At 43.4% G+C, this 17,185-nt stretch overlaps 1 protein-coding gene across 10 annotated transcripts in view; it reads right to left on the bottom strand.

The window, feature by feature from the left end:
• Positions 1 to 17,185, bottom strand: part of LOC142582967 (uncharacterized) — a 31,276-nt gene that overhangs the window by 12,136 nt on the left and 1,955 nt on the right. For 2 of the 10 annotated variants that reach the window (XM_075693143.1, XM_075693141.1), the window contains exons 2-15: positions 14,485 to 14,563; positions 13,516 to 13,536; positions 13,407 to 13,427; positions 13,295 to 13,315; positions 13,186 to 13,206; positions 11,236 to 11,256; positions 9,944 to 10,011; positions 9,078 to 9,155; positions 8,923 to 8,947; positions 7,652 to 7,982; positions 6,384 to 6,427; positions 6,183 to 6,298; positions 2,896 to 3,045; positions 1,737 to 1,962 (exon numbers count right to left, since the gene is read on the bottom strand). In XM_075693143.1, coding sequence (XP_075549258.1) covers positions 1,737 to 1,962; positions 2,896 to 3,045; positions 6,183 to 6,298; positions 6,384 to 6,427; positions 7,652 to 7,982; positions 8,923 to 8,947; positions 9,078 to 9,155; positions 9,944 to 10,011; positions 11,236 to 11,256; positions 13,186 to 13,206; positions 13,295 to 13,315; positions 13,407 to 13,427; positions 13,516 to 13,536; positions 14,485 to 14,563 — 1,222 coding nt within the window. The remainder of the gene's footprint in view (positions 1 to 1,736; positions 1,963 to 2,895; positions 3,046 to 6,182; positions 6,299 to 6,383; positions 6,428 to 7,651; positions 7,983 to 8,922; positions 8,948 to 9,077; positions 9,156 to 9,943; positions 10,012 to 11,235; positions 11,257 to 13,185; positions 13,207 to 13,294; positions 13,316 to 13,406; positions 13,428 to 13,515; positions 13,537 to 14,484; positions 14,564 to 17,185) is intronic. The other 8 variants (XM_075693145.1, XM_075693144.1, XM_075693146.1 and 5 more) reach the window with 8 other exon arrangements.

Genomic DNA, 17,185 nt, shown 5'->3' with positions numbered 1-17,185 from the left:
TTCTCTTTGCCTGTTGCGCTTAGCTTTCTCTATAGTTTGACGAAAGGCATTGGTTTGACGTATTCCACTTGACTGCCGGCTACATGCTACTTCTATGCTTCCTCAGTCGTCATGAGTGCTCCAGGCCCACTAATCATTTGGCACTCGTTCACAGCAGTGTTCAAGAGGGCTGCCATCCTTTACGCCGAAGAAACAAATAACTGCGCAGCGGGCCGCAAGTTCGATGTTTCTGAACAGGTGGTTTGAGTGTGGCGACTGCAGCGAAACAAAATTTTCACCTGTGACGGCAAGTGAGGAATTTTCCCACGTGCCGAAGTCTGGACGCTTTCTGGAGCTGTAGCTGAAGCTTGCGGCGTACGTTGCTGAAATGCGCGATCGGTCCCTGCCAGTGAAGTGCGACATGGTCATAAAATAAGCCCGGATCTTCGCCTTTTAAGGACCTGCTCCGGCATGAGTACGAGTAGCTGGCGGCAGACCGCGAAATTACGCCCACCGGACCTGTCAAAAGAGCATCCCTGACGGCTGCGTGTGGATGGGTGCATTCGGCGTGGGCTGCTGTTCCACAAGATGTCGTGCTAATTGGATGGTGCTGATTACCTCTGCCACCTACTTCTACTGAGGCAGTGGAGTTGCTGAGGCCGGATTGGGCCTCCACTGTTGCTTCCCTCTGCATGCTCGCGTGCTTTTTCCGTTGTCTGATGACAGATCGGCGCTGTGTTTATGTTCGTCAATCCACGTTCTCAACGCGAGTAGTGCCTAATCAAGATAATGAAGTCATTGCCACCGATCATAATCATGTTGGTGTGCTCCCCTTCTGTTACGGCATCGCCGCGTTCTAAAGACAAGGAGGGTGAGTTACTGGGTGTCGCCTTTGCATCCTTGTATTCAAGGTCTGTCTTGTTGTACAGAATCGGATAGGGCACACTGTCTCCAACAAATTTTCCATCGGAATGTCGGTTTGGGCGCAACATTGAAAAAAAAAAAAAAGAAAAACAGCGCAAGAGAGAGCTGACACAAGCAGACGATAGTGCGAAACAAGCAGTCCGGCTGAACAATACATTAGTACAAATAAAGCGGTCGGGCGGGTCCGCATGATACCAGTTTCCCGTGCATACGTCACTGTAGGGGCCACTCTTATTGGTCACTTCCGCTCACGGCTCACTTGCTGCCGCTGCGAGCCATGAAAAATCGGCCCAGGACTAATCCCTCCCATGGCGCGCATTTTGCCGCTAGTGTGGCTGGGGCCTTGAGGCACGACGCAGAAACCAGCAACCTTGCCCTTTGAGAGAGGGTGACATTTTTCCCGCAAGTGGAGTTGAGGGGTCTCTCCTAAGCCTTTCCCCTATGGCAGGGTCAGAGCAATGGAGGCTCCGCCGCATGATTTGGCGTGCTGCTGAGAACATTGTCGGAGTGCGGATGTTCGAATAAAGTCTCAAATGCTTGCCTGTTTTAATTACCGGGTGTCTTCACCCATTAGAATACACATAACTTTGAAGGGACCACTGCATTAGTTCGAATAAACCAGATGTTTGAATTAAGCGTGTCTGAATTAACGAGATTAGACTGTATTAATGCCTTTCACACTATGAATATAGTCGGTTTTTACAGCAAATGCTCACGCCAATGAACTCTGCGCTTTTGTCTTGCTGTCAACAGATATGTGCATGTGGCCCAACTATAGAATACTTCTGAATGCAGAAATGATAGTGCAACTAAAGCACTGCCAGAATACAAACCTTTGGGTTTCTCAGCTGCTGCTTTGGGCTTTACAACCTTCTTTGTGACCACAGTTTTCTTCACAGGAGCTTTGGTCTTGGCCTGACTTGCTGCACTTCCAGCTGCAGTTGAGGTTTCGGCAGGCTTGCTATCCTTGCGAGCAGCGGCAGCAGCAGCAGCACGTGCCTTGGCCTGGTTGTTTTTGGCTTCTGACCTCTTCAGTGCACCACCAGGCTCATACTTGGTCTGAGGCAAAGATGCACACACCCATAAATTGGGAGCCTAGCGGGTCCATCGCTGGTCTAAATAAGATCACTCGTTTGCTTTTGCCAAGCAGCATAAAGTGCCACCTCTGCCATGCCCACTCCTCGAAATGCAGCTATAGTTGGTGACAACAAAAGAATGCAGTTGCAAACGTACCGTTGTCCAATTCAAAGAATTCGTACAGATGCTTCAGCCAATTCACTCATTTTTGTGGCATCGCAACAGAGGCGAGCTTATTTCAGTGTCACCATCTCTTGGGAATTGTTTCGGAGCAAAGAGGTACAAAGGGCAGGCTGGCAGGCAAAGGGTGGCTTTATGCACCTCCAGGGCTTAAAGTAAATGCTTAGGTTGTCAACGAGTACATCACTGCCTGCAATTTCCTTCTCGGTTCAGAGTCAGAATGACAAGGTTTGTAAGCAACTGATAACAGCTGCTATCAGACCGCGTTTCTCAGCCTCACAACGGCCAATTTTGCTTTGTTTCTACTGTGCTCTGTCATGTCTTGCTTTTTATGCTACCAGGCTATAGCTCTCATGAGGCCAGATTTTTCCAACACTTGCTTTCATGGTTTATTATTTTGATCACCTTTTGACACTGCTTTGCACACACCACTGCACTCTCTCTTTTGTTTGACTGGCTTCTCAATCCCAAACCATGATGACTTCACAATTTGTATCTGCACTATGTCATACATTCCTATGTTACATATTATTCACAAGAATGGTTGACGTTGGCACAATAAAGTGCTAAGCTAGCAAACAATCTTTGCTACTCTGTCCCATTTGTAAACTAAGAATGTACTTAAAAAATAAAGAATGACAATTAAATAATCCGAAACAAATACCAATAAGCGAGGGGCATGTGTGGCCTAATGAAGGCTTCTAAAATGGCCTAGCTTTAAGCAATTTGACATACTTTTTCCACAGAAATGGTCTTGCCATGAAGCTCCGTGCTGTGCAAGTGTTGGACACACTTGGTTGCTTCATCCACGGTACCCATGGTGATGAACCCGTAGCAACGGGCACCTGGAGTCCTCGCATTGGTAACAATTTTTGCTGCCACCACCTGCCATTAGTAAAGTTAGAATCAAACCACAGTACAATACTATCAATACTTGCTCTGCTTATTATTCCTCTCATGTAGTATATTGAGTAGTGTACAGTACAGCCTACTTATCACGATATCAAGAATGAAAAATCCAATCGTTATAACCGATCATCGCTGCATCTGCACTGCCATAAAAAAAAAAGCGGCTGCGGAACATACCTTCATAACTCAGACACCAGATTTGCCTATTTGCAGCACTATCTGCACTCAGAAACTCCTCCATCGAAGCACTGCCTATTTTTATCGCAAGTAGCGACGTGATCCCAGAGTTAGTCTCACGTGGGGGTTTCACCCTGGCACACAAAGTCCACCGTTTTCGTTGATCGGCATGATCACTGCTTCTAGCCTTCATGATCGTGGCAGCGCTCGCGATTTTCAGAATCGTGAATATCGTCCATTGCACGAGCTCGTACTTTGAGTCATGCGAAATTTGCAGCTTCGCCCCAAGCGACACAGCTTTGTGCTTTGTCGGCGCACCGACCACTGCTTCCACAGTGCATTTCCACGCTTGCCGAGGGACATTGTAGAAAGCGAGCGCAGGTTTCTTTCTCTGGACGCTCGCCAGCAATGCGGACACAGAGCAGCTGGCCCCATCTTGAGGGACGCTGCGCCAACTTGCGATGCTCCCTGTGGCTTTCACAATCGGTGCACCGGCGGGACGCACTGCTCGGTAGTGGCGGCAAATGCAAACTTGCATAGGCCAACTTTTTGCCCCGTCTCGGTGAAGAGGAACTTAGCAACGCAAATTTCACGATTATTCTGCATGGAGAACGCCGCCCAAGAGGAAGAATTTAGATTGTTATATCCAACATGCGGTGAATAACATTGCTTTATACATATTTCTTTTTTATCATTGCCCTAATGCATAAGTTGACACACTGAAGTCGACTCATCGCTATAACCAATATATTGTTATATGTGATATTGTTATAAGTGGATTGCACTGTAGATACTAAAAGGATTACTCGACCAACCAGAAGCACTTTCATTGTTTAAACAACCTGCAGCTTGATTTTTTTTTTTTTTTCAGCACCAACACGCCCAGACAGTTTCTGCAATGCACCTTTTGCCCTTTTGATACGAAACAAAACTAGGTGGCCTGGATGAATTATGTCACAGAGAGCTCATCACAGAATATGTGCTTATGTCAACAGCTGGTTACAGAATTAGTTACACAATTACAAAGTATTCAAAGAATGAAGACAGAGAAGCTAATATCATAAGACACTGCAACGGCAAATTTGACATGCTGTGCCACGCTACATGTGTAACGTTCAGAAATGCATAGGTTGTTTCCATATTATGTGTGCCAAGTTTAATTCGATTGAAACCTACTAGTCATCCAGATTCCCACTATTTGAGAATCACCAGAACATGCCTCCCAACAGGAAGTGCCTAAGTAGAGCTCATAAAAGTTATCTAGCTGAATACCAGCCTCCTTCATATTTGTATCATCCCAGGTCAATCTGATAAAATCTCAACTTGGAATTCACTTTTTTGTAGCACCAATTGAACACAAACCTGCTTGCCATTAGGCAAGTTACTACTAAACAGCAACACAATGCTCTCAACCCTTGTTCTGCTAAGTCTCTCATGACAACACAAATGCCAGTGTTTGTATTACCGTATCTACTCGCATAATGTCCGCACATTTTGTCAAAAAAATTGAGACAAATTCATGGGTGCGATCATTACATGAGTTAAATTTTCCGAGAAAATAATTTTTTTTATCCCACATTTGCTGCTGGATGACAACAGGCCAACAAACAGGCCGCTGCTGCTGTAGCAAGGCGGGACACCAAAACAAAAATGGCAGCCAGTGCAGCAAAGCGAATGTGCCGAACAATTTTTTTTCTTCTTGCGAGTACATCATGTGCATTCAAACAGTTTGTTCCGTATCAGTAATGAATAATATAGCTAATATCAGCAAGTTGGCGGCAATAACGGAGCCGTGTCCACTTTGAGAGGACAGAAACAGAGATGGGCGCGCTTAGCTATCAGTGACATAGAAACGCATGGCGGGCATGCTGCGAAGACTATGGCATTTGTCTTCACTACTATCCTAATACTTTCCGCTAAGGGTGGGCGAATATGTTAGCTGTGTTACAAGCGTTGGAGTATGAATCGGGCACACTTCTAAAGTATCAATGTAAATGTGGCTACTATTGTTGCTGCTCGTGATTTGTTGCGTGCCCACAAGTGCAGATAAGAATTGAAAGGCTCCTTTTGTTGTTGACCACAACCATTACAAAGCCTACAAATAATAAAGCTAAGGCAGTAGGGTTGTAGATTTTCTTTTTTTCATGGAAGTGCGGAAAACGATGGAAGGAATGAAATGGGCCATCTGCTTAAGAACCTGTTTGGTGCGTGCAGACTGTTTGGTATGTCTTGAAGAGTCGTTCACGTAGCACTCGACAGCATTCGACAGATGGTAAGCGTAATCATCATTAGCTAGACTTGGCACACAACATATCACCGCGGCAAGTTCGGGGTGCAATCATTATGCGGGAAAGAAAAAATCAAATTTTGAAGACAAAATTCACGGGTGCAATCATTACACGAACATGATCATTATGCAAGTAAATATGGTACCCTCTTTTTACTCTTATGTCATCGTTTTGAATACCTACCTTTTCCTACTATAAATGCTTGCCAACTGATCAGCTTTGTGCAGTTCTAAATCTCGCCAAGTTAACTTCCTTTGCTTTCGCCCCATGCTATACGTCTTCTTGCCACCTCAAATACGTTCATCCAGACCCAACACAGAAATTGAAGCGATCGTAATACTCGACCAGCAGATGTGCAAGGCCTTGTATTTTTCGCTGACCAGCCAGTGAAAAGGTTCCATTCAGCCATTCAAACAAATCCACCAATACTAACCAGTCATCACATTTAATGCTTTATCATGACAATAAGGAAGCAATCAAAAAGAACTGCGATGCAGGAAAGGGCAAACCGTTTTGCAGAGCCCCTTTTACAATTTTAGTTGCAAAATAGTAAACACCATTTTTCAATGTGATAGCATTTCGCTTATTTTTGAAACCACAAGTCTAATCATAGATTACCATAATGTAAAAAATTAAGTGCTTCCTTGCCTTGCCATGTTTGCTGAAGATTGCTTTGAGATCGGCCGCTCGTGTTGTCGATGACAAGTTGCTCACCCAGACATTTCGTCCACTCGAGGCGGGCGCAACCATCTTCTTCGCATCTCCTAGAAGCAGCAGGTACACAGGAAAGCTCATTCGATGCACTGCACAGCAGCTTGATTGCATGGGCAAGTGCCTAGAGACGCTTACCTTTGGCAGTCTTTGCAGTCTTTGAGGTGGCCTTCCCCACAGCACTAATTGGAATTCAGAAACAAAGAAGATGAATACATTTGAAAGCCATTTCAGCACTCACAGTTAAGTAAAACACACCACTGAAACATGAAAAATGTTAGAATCTGTTTCTGGGCAGATCAGGGAGTAAGGAACCTAGTGGCGATTGTTCTCCAACAAGATCTTCCAATTAGTGTTGCTGTCTGGTCTCATGCTGCAGGATCCAGAGGTAGTTTTCAAGGGACGTAGGGCAAAGCTTGGCGACTTGAAGTTGTCCGAGGAAAGCTTGCAGGGGTCCATAAAAGTTTGCCGATGTGCAGTCTTTTTCCAGAACAGGATCTTCACAGCACGGAATCTTTGGATAGCAGTGGCTGGAAGCTTCAGAGTTCTCGACTAAACACCAGTAAAATAAGGCAATTTAGCGTCCCCAGATCCTCCAATTTAAAGTTACTTGCTGCAGAATTGTTTCCGCTATTTTAATGTTAAACACACACATAAACCTCACATTTAGCTGACAACGCTTAGAGCTAATAATGACGCAGCAATCCCAAACTGATAGCATAGAGGTACAATTTGTAATTGAAAATACTGCAGCAGTCTTCCCATCATGGCAACAACCCTTTGGTAGTCAATGCCCCTGGCTTGCTTGAATGCTGGCACAAAGGACACAATCTTGACTGATGCTGCTCTTCTTGAAGAATGGCCACCACTAGAACAGAATGCATCTTGATTCTGCTCGCAGAGCACCGCATGGAAAGGAACAGAAGGTGTAGCCAGCTTACTCCCTGCGCTGCAGAAACCCGTTGGGAAGTGAGCAGAATGCTCAGACAGAAGCTGGTGAGGGTGAGACAAAAAAATGCTGTGGACTGGACACACCCCATGCCGAGACACTGCATTTCATCTTCTGGTAAGCCTTAAATTAAAACAGAGTTCACGCTGCCCTGTGGGGACCCGACCAGACGGAACACCTGTTGGCATTACGACGACAGCAAAATGCTCCATCCGGGACAATCGCGCAGTGCAAATGCCATTCACCGCCAGGTTCCAGTGCCTTGCCCGTACCCTTTTGTTTATTTCGCCCTATGGCTCGCGGACCTGATGACTAGGGCAGTGGCTGTGACCGTAACAGAAGGTGCAACGCAGTCCACGTCTACGAGTCCCACCAGCAGTGTGCCTTCCCCAGATGGTAAAAGCATACCTTTTTTTTTCTTTTAAGGAGTGTTATACGCACGCACGTCAAGACCAACCTCTTTGCAGTGGCAGCCTTAGCAGGGGTGGTGCTGCTGTTGCTAGTAGCTGATGCCGGTGCGGTTCCAGTGCCGTTGGCAGTCGGTGGCGTGGTGGTGGCATCTTCTTTCTTGCGCTTCTCTGTGCCGCTGTCTCCCCCTTGCCCTCCTTCTTGGTCCTCCTTTGGTGGAGAGTCGGTGACGGCTGAGGAGGCCTTGTCCTGCTCCTTTGCAGGGGTTGCCTTGGCGCCCTTCTTCTTGATGGTGCCAGTGGTAGTGCTGGCTGCCTCTGCCGGCGAGGCGGCCGCCGCAGAGCCGCTGCCGTTGTCGTCTTCCTGTTGGGAGGCTTCATCTGCAGGAAGGAAGGCAAGGGAGGAAAAGGGATGCAGCAGCAGCAACAGCCTTGCCTGCCGCCTCTTGCACGCCGCAAGACGGCTGGTGGCCCATGGTCAGCTAGCCAGGCATACGCTACCAACCGCGCCGCCAGCTCGAGGCAGGGCCGTTCTTGAAGACTGCTCGACCGAAGACACACTCGCTACAGCGTCACAACACCAGTGGAATCAAGCGGAAGCCGCCCCCCCTCCCCTTTGTAGCATAGTGCCTGCCTTTCCTCTCCCCGATCCATAACAAAAGGGCTGTGCACACAAAGTGGCAGGGAAGAACCGTAACAGCTGAACCTGCACATCCACCTCGGCCATGTTACTTCATGCTGGCACCCAACCAAATTCCTTCCACCAAGTTCCCCATTTGTTTTCTAATTTCATTTTTTTGACAAGAATTAAGAAATAACAGCAATGGTCTTGCTACAGCCTGGTACTCCCGACGCTACATGCAGTTTTCTCAGCTCCCAGCCGGTGACGCGTAGCTGTGCGAAGGGACTGCAGTGCAACATGTCTCCAGTGAGTGAGCACCAAAGGTAGCCATGTAGGTACACGGGCCCAAGACTGCCTGCAGAGCTGGCCTCCTTGGTGGCTAAACCTTCAAAAACAAAGTGCGACGCCACTCTTCAAAGAAACAGTGCTACCCTCCACCAGGTGCACAGTTGACAACGAAAAGCTTCTACAAGCTCGAGAAGCTTCGCACTACTTCGATGCCTCGTTGAGAGCCTCTATGGTGAAGTGCTTCTTCCAGGACAAATGCAAGATGAACGCCTGCTGCCACACCCAGGTCTGATGAAGGTTGTTGCTGCTGGCTGGTAGAATGGGCTTTGCTGGCAAGTGACTTGGAACTTTGGGCAATACTTCAAAACAAAAGAGAAAACAAGCATCCCCCTATAAAGGATGATGCCTTACCTTTTGATTTGTCAAAGTTCTCGTCCTGAAACAAACCAAAATTTGTCATTAAAAAATTCACAAATCAAACTGTATATACTATCTTATCACCTTAAAGGGGACTCGGCAACAGTAACTAGAAACATGCAAAGAAACATGCAATCCATAGCGCACACCTCTTCATTTAGCAGCTTCTCTTCATCTTCAATGGACAGCTGCAGAGCATCGGCATCCATTGCCTCGGAACTGCCCTCCTAAAATAAGAAAACAAAACTTCAACAAACCTAACCTTAAGATATGTTAAACAGAACTTATTTCAATGGTTATGATGCACAATGTATATCTACTTCAAGTTAACTCATATTTACAGTAAGCCTAAGAAACACAAGCAGCATCCAATTTGTCACAAGACATTCGTTCACAATGTTGATTGTGAAGTTAGCAGCAAAACCAAGAAATACTTTACAATCTATTTGTTTTGCCACCTAATCACACACAGACATTTTACTTTACTGAGTATTTTCTGGCACTGCTAAACTTTCCCATCAAAGGGTCTATCAGCACCCAAATGCTTGGTGACAAGTGCAAGTACCTCACGAAATTCAGGTATCCTTACTCCACTACCATTGTGTCAAAGGCCAACAAAATTTATGACCACCTAGTAAACTTGGGGTGCTCTGAAATTTGCTAATATTTTCTCTAGGGCTCAGAGGGCTTTAGTCTTCATTTAACGGGGAAAAATAGAGAAATCTGATTATATATTATGATACTAGTAACAGACATGATTTAATGAAATGATTTGGCAGTGGTGTTTCATAATGTAGCAAACAAATACCAATCTCGTACAAAAAATCATCAGCATGCAGTTATCGCTCCTGCATAAAGTATGCAATCATGCATTTCAATTTGGCAACCCACGTCATTATGCAACTCTACATGGTAGCAGGCAGCGAACTACCACAACCACCAAGTAGCCTTAAAACCAATATTCTCATGCAGCAGAGCCAACTACTAATTCCGTCTACAGCATGGTTACACATACCTTTTCACCTTCTGCTTCTTCTGCTTCATCGACTGTCTGAGGCTCAGATTCAACTTCAGGTGCCTTTTCTGTGTGAACAAAGTGAACACGTTTGAGCAAATGCACACAGCCACACTTCGCATGCAGATACTGTGTGCAGTTCTTTTGCAAGCATTACTGATGACAACTTTTCTAACCCCACTGGATCTATCTTTTTATCAACAGTTCTGATCAAAAAGTCAACTATTTGGAAAAACATAAACATTAGAAAATATTAGGCAGTCCAAATGGAGCTTATTAAATGCAAATAATTTTTTTTTTTACTTCCGAGGCACTGTGTATGCATAGTCATCACATACACAAATTATACTTTGCTGGTCATTACCGAAAAGCTTTCCACATGCCACTCCATGCATTGTGTTGTTTTAACTTTAAGAGCAAAACTACAGTTCATTACCACTAAAATCGCAGTGGCATATACCAACAGCTTTCCTGCTTTACATGCTAGATGTGCCTCAACCTGCAACATTAAGAATTAACTACATCATGCTGAAATTTATTTCTGGATCATTCTATGAACACTGTGTGCCATTGACATCTACAACCAATGCAAAAAGCACACAAAATAGGCTCTGCCATGTCTGAAGCATTCAAAAGAGCACATAAAATTCATGGACATGCTTTAGTCGTGCAGATGGGATGCACATAAAATTGCAAGCAGAGGAATTCATGTAAAATTCCTCGCTATTTACTAAAACCATTGCTGCAGCAGATATTGTCACTCCACCAACATCTGATATGGGCAAACCTTTGGTACACCTATAACAGCCAACTTTATTAACCCTTTAAGTGCCGGAAAAAAAACTGCAAAACGCATTCAGATATTACTTTTCTTATTGCACATCATAGTTGGCAACGAAATCATATTCACTGAGTGTTCGTAACACAAACATTGCCATCACTGTCAATGCTTTCATGCAGAAGCAAACCGTCTATGGAGCTTGACACAATCAAATGAAAGCTGCGCTTACGCGATGGGTGCGGCAACATACGACTCGCAGCCACCATCTAAATCTCTACCGGGCAAACCAAGTCCGTATGCTCCGTAGTTCCCAAGAGGAAACTCGCCAAAACATCAAAATTCAGTGGACCATCCCACTACTGACCCTCAGAGCACCCAAACAGGTGGATGAGACAGAATCATTCTTGGCACTAATTAAAAAAAAAAAAAAACCAGAAGATTCTCCCACGGCACTTGAAGGGTTAAAGCTGTGCCTTCAAAGTGTAATAAAGAGAAAGAAATGACACCCTACCTACATCTGTTTTCTCATTACCTGCAAGAAAGAAAGAATATGGTATGCGTGTGTGAAACAAGAGTGTCAATTAGAACTGAATATTAGCTCATCTACACATCTTCATGCAATGCATGACGGGGCCTCAGCATTTGTGAAATGAGGGGCCCCAATTTGAAGAGACCCCTGTAACACTTTAGGCCCATTTTTTGCTCTACCTTTTATTAGCATATCAAAGAACAAAGGGAACTGTGATACTGATACAACCAGGTTACCAGTTGCAGAAACCTCAAAATACAAGCAAAATGAAGGTAATCATCATCAGCAGCAGCACCCGATAACCAAAGAGCGTCTACACTATGTAAAGAAAGTTGGTCGCCATGGTTGCTAAGTCTGATGGCTATGGGGCTGTGACATCACTTTTATATATACAACAGCTTCCGCTTCTAGAAAACTGCCATAGGCGCGCCATGTGCTTGCAACATTGACATGTCATGGGCTCATTGCCATGGTTGCAATATCTTTCGCGTGGCTATCATCAGCAGCAGCACCCGATAACCACATAGTGTCTACACTACGTAAAAGTTTGTCACCATGGTTGCCAAGCCTGATGGCTATGACATCACTTCTATATATACAACAGCTTCCGCTTCTACAAAACAGCTGTAGGTGTGCCATGTGCTTGCAACATTGACGCGCCATTTACTCATTGCCATGGTCGCAATATTTTGCTCGTGGCTGCGTGATAACTAGGTGGTAGTTAAAATGGCTGTAAACTAATTCTGTAGTTTTTTTTTCACAGCACTTGCAATAATATCATGCAAACATAAATTGCACATTACATTTTAAACCAATGATCACGGTGCCCCACATCAGCACATCTGTTGCATGAAATCGCCATACCGTGATGCCCAACAAGCTTTCTCGGGAGTGCCATGAAGCCCTTTTAACTTATATGTACAACCATAAGCAAAAGTATACGGACTACAGGGTCACCAAGAAAACTAAATTTCTTTGTAATTAACATGCATAAACTGAAATTTACAAGTACAGTGGAAAGTTCGCAATGCCAAGTTTGGACTGCAGTCCTCTATTTCAAATTGCATGCACAGACAGAGGGGAAAAAAATCAGCTTTATCGCACAACCCTGGTCTGCATACTTTTGCTCACAGGTATACTTCATACGTATGTGGAACTATACCCCATTCGGTCACTTTACAAAATCCATGAATATTCTTACTATCTATGCATTGTAAAGGTTTAAATACATTAATTTTATGCAATATTTCACTTGTATAAATTTTGGAGGAAAGGTGCATACACAGTTGTGCACCAATGTGGCTCTGTCTATAAACAAACCAACTAAACTGCACAAAAAAATTTGAGCACCTACTTAAAATGCAACTTGATGTTCAGACCTAATAATGAAGCATCCTTTGCCCAATTATCAAAATATAAATGCCTAAAAGCATGCAAGTAGGCGAATTACAGCCTCCAACATTCGGTAGTTACCTGTGTACTGTTCGGCAGTTTAGATTACGTCACTGACAATTTTTTCCACTTTGGTAGTTTCTCTACTGTGGTACAGTCTATCATCAATCAATTTCTCAAAGCAGCGCTCTATAAGTGAAAGGTAACATTTTTGCAAAAGCTAACATGCAAAGTTTCCAAATAAGAGAAATTTTCACGGTTTGATAACAGACAGTGGTGTAGAAATAGTCTAGAGCAAAAGAAATGTTGAAAAAAAGAAGACTTTTTCTGATCATAGATATCTGCTGTAAAATGTGCATTTGCATAACTGACCATGTTGCCACTTAAATTATTATGAACAACTTATACCACCACAAAACATACGTAAGGTGCAGGTCATTCCAAGCACTGCTTTAAATGTGCTCCAGATGCACATTGTGCGCACATTACTGAGAGGGATATGCACTGAAAGAAACTCAAAAACAGAATGAGACACCCCACCTATGTCAGTATCCTCGTTACCTGAAACAAACAAAAAAGGATGTGCTTGTGTATGTTTGCTAACTGTGTTCATTAGTAAAACAATGAAAAATCAGACTGGGCACCCCACCTATGTCAGTATCCTTGTCACCTGAAAACAAAAAACAAAGAAGGATAATGTGTTCGTGTATATTTGCTGTATTCATTACTAAAACAATCAAAAATGAAACTGAGCACCCCACCTAAGTTTGTATCCTCGTCACCTGAAGCAAACAAAAAAAGAGATGTTCGTGCATGTTTGCTAACTGTGTTCATTGGGAAAACAATCAAAAATGAAACTGAGCACCCCACCTAAGTTTGTGTCCTCGTTACCTGAAATGAACAAAACAAAGATATGTTTGTGTATGTTTGCTAACTGTGTTCATTGGGAAAACAATCAAAAATGAAACAGAGCACACTATCTAAATCAGTATCCTCGTTACCTGAAACAAACAAAAACTGTGTGTGTGTGAGTGAAATACATGTGTTCATTACAACTTAATCTAATGCATCTCAATCTGCAAAATGTATAAGCTGCTACCATATGTATTCATAAGATACATCTAAAGACTCAGGACCTGTAGTCCTATCAATACCTAAAGAAATAAAAAATATTAACATTTTTGTAACAAATCTGCATTACATTCATACTGCTGGAATCAAGCTTCCTTGCAATGAAACTACCTCCAGACTAAGTTTTCACGTACCAGAGCAAGTACGATAAATTACTCCGCATATTTACACATGAATGTGCCGTCTATATAAAAAAAGTAATCTTTTTTTTTAGTATCTAGTATTGAAAGTACATTTTCACATATGTGACAATTATGGGCAACATACACGCTGATAACCGGTGCTGGTGTTGAACAGGTCAAATGTGAATGAAGGGAACATGTTAATTTTCATTACGCCACCGTAAAAAAAGAAGCCTAACAGATTTATAGCCCTAACGAATATCAGCTGCCGTTTATACCTTATTTTTACATCTTGAGCAGCTTGCTATGGTTAGAGGGTCATTCTACCCATGCTTCCAAGCTGATAAATTTAAACTAAATGCTAGCAACTGCCAACAGTGTTCCCTCAAGCACTGACACTTTCTGCTACACTGTGCTGCGAAATTATGCCCGAAGTAACCACAAAATATGCTCAGTGTGAAGGATGGGCATGTCACAGTTCTGTTAACATAAGCTGTAGTATGTTGACCCCAGTCACTTTACATCGACTGCAACACCCAACCACACATCCACCCTTAACCCCATAATGGGCACAAATATATCTTACTCATTTTCTTCGCTGAAGACGATTCAACAGAAATTTCAAACTCGTGAGTCTCTGGATCGAGTCCTTCCTCTTCTAAAGCCTAAAAAGAAGACAGCAAGAGAACACTTCCATCAAACAGTCCTTCACAAGCTTCACAAAAAAAAAAAAAACTAGAAAAGATTGGCATTAGTAATTGCAAAGGCTGCCAATATGCTGATATGCATCAATGCATATTCTCAAATGCTGATGGAGCTGAAGCCAAGCCAAAGCACACACTCTAAAAGCGAAAGAGCCCATCATTCGTAATAAACATTGTCAGATCACGACTCTCAGGGTCGAGATCCACTTGGTGGTATGCAGACACTAAATCCAGCTTCGAAAATCACTGGGCGCCAGCTAAGCTATGCAGCAGCTCTCCTGTCTGTGGAAGTGGAAAGCTATCAACAATTATAGCTTTATTGGGTTCTCGCAGATCAACACACATTCTTATTAATCCATCCTTTTTCCAAACCACCACTATTCAAGATACCCACCGAGAGGCATCGACAAGCTCAATAATGTCTTGTGCTTCAAGTTTCTGTAATTCAGCTGACACCTGCTCGCGAACAGTAAAGCGCAACCTTCGGAACTTGCTGGCAACGGGTGAAACGGGCTCGTGAACCTTAACTCTATGTTTGAATCCACTGGCAAATCCAAGCTGTTTGTCAAACCGATGTTTTACTCTGAATGTAGCTCAGATGGCAAATACAGGAGTGCTACGGGTCAACGCATTGAAGCAATGTACCTTCAATCTTCATTGGTAGTGCCGCAATGGCACCTAGGCCCAAAACAGTGGTGCCCTCAGACACTACAGAAGAATGCAAGCACTTCTGTCGCGAAATATAGCTGATGCAATAAAGCATCCCTGAGCTCCAATTTAGGCTTGAAGTAGTCGAAAAGCTGTGCTGAAGTAGTCTTTAAAGGGCAAGTACTTGTAAAAAAATAGCGATGAGTTGTTCTGCTAAAATAGTGACAGACGATCCATATCAACCAGAAACCAGCCTGACTTTCCACACAGGCTTATGCATAAATGCTGTGTTTGTGTCCCTTGACATCACAAATTGTTCTTTTTTTTTTTTTTGCTGCCGTGTGAGCTACAGTCATCGTCGTTGACTTGTTGCCAATATATTGTATTTAGGAGAAGATAGAAGAATGATACAATCACTGCATGTACATCATGTTACTTTCTTTATTGTCCAAACGCAACTTCTCCCATATACGACAAGAGGCTGATTTCCGCAGATTTCTCCATTACCTGATTGATGAAATGGATATGACCCACTGTAGAGCGTCCCTTCCAGAAGCCAGCTGTTCTCTTGGGATGACTGAAGTCCAGTATTGCCCTTATTCTATTGTAAATTATCTTGGTGGATATTTTATATAATATTGGAAGTGTGCTAATGGGCCTATTTTTCAATTTTTTAATGTCTCCCTTTTGTGGATCAGCATAATGTTCGCATTCTTCCAGTTCTCTGGGAACCTTGAAGTGAAGCCATGCGCCATTTTGAATAAAGGGCAGCAAGCTTTTCAAGCATGATATCTACTCCATCTTTGATTAAATTGACTTTTATTCAATCTTCTCCTGCTGCTTTTTTCTCGTTTCATCTCTTGCAAAGCCCTGCTAACCTCATCGCTAGTTAGAGAAGGAGCCTCTGTAATCTGTTCAGTACTACTTCGAATGGAGGTATTGTGGCTGCTCTAGATACTGTACAGGTCAGTATAGAATTCTGTTCATTTTACTAAACCTTTGAAATTGCTGATGATAGCACCCCACTTATCTTTCAGTACATACATCTTTGTTTGTCCTATGCCAACTTCTCTCACTGACTTCATGCTGTGTCCAATTTTACTGTTTCCTCAGTCTTTCTCACGTTACAATTTTGAATATCCCTTACTTTCTTCTTGTTGATCAGTTTTGACAGTTCTGTGAATTTTATTTGATCTCTTGAGTTGGACACTTTCTTTCCTTGTCGTTTATTAGGTCCTTCATTACTTGGGAGAGCTTACATACTGGCTACCTTGGTGCCTTACCTCCCACTTCAATAGCTGCTTTTGATGCTGGCCTAGTTACGATTCATTACCACTATGTCATCATCTCTCTGTTGTAAGGCTGCATATTTGTTTGCAAGTACCAGCCTGAGTTGGTCTGCTTTTACCCATACTGTCTCTAGGTTGGCCTGTTTCTTCTTGACGAATTTTACCCTTTCTTCCTAACATTTAGGTGAACCATAGACCTCACTAACCTATGATCCCTGCGCTTTACCCTACCTAACACTTCCACATCCTGCACTATGCTGGGATTGTCAGAAAGTATGATGTCTATTTCATTTCTTGTTTCACCATTAGGGCTTTTTCAAGTCCACTTTCCGTTGCCATGCTGCCTGAAGAAAATATTCATTATACGCGGCTTATTCCTTTCTGCGAATTCTACCAACATCGCTCCTCTAGTGTTCCTAGAATCGATGCTGCGGTTGCCAATTGCTTGTTCACCAGCCTGCATTTTCCCCACTTTTGCATTGAAGTCACTCATGACTACAGTATACTGTGTTTTACCTTTTCTCATCGCTAATTCAACATCTTCATAAAACTGATCTAGTTCATCTTCATGACTGGAGGTTGGAGCGTAGGCTTGTACTACCTTTATTCTAAACCTGTTATTAAGTTTTATTACAACTACTGCTAC

This window comes from Dermacentor variabilis, chromosome 5 (genome assembly GCF_050947875.1).
Source record: "Dermacentor variabilis isolate Ectoservices chromosome 5, ASM5094787v1, whole genome shotgun sequence".
NCBI classification, from domain to species: domain Eukaryota; kingdom Metazoa; phylum Arthropoda; class Arachnida; order Ixodida; family Ixodidae; genus Dermacentor; species Dermacentor variabilis.
Note: the sequence above shows the minus strand (reverse complement) of the source record. Positions and strands in the feature narration are given on the sequence as shown.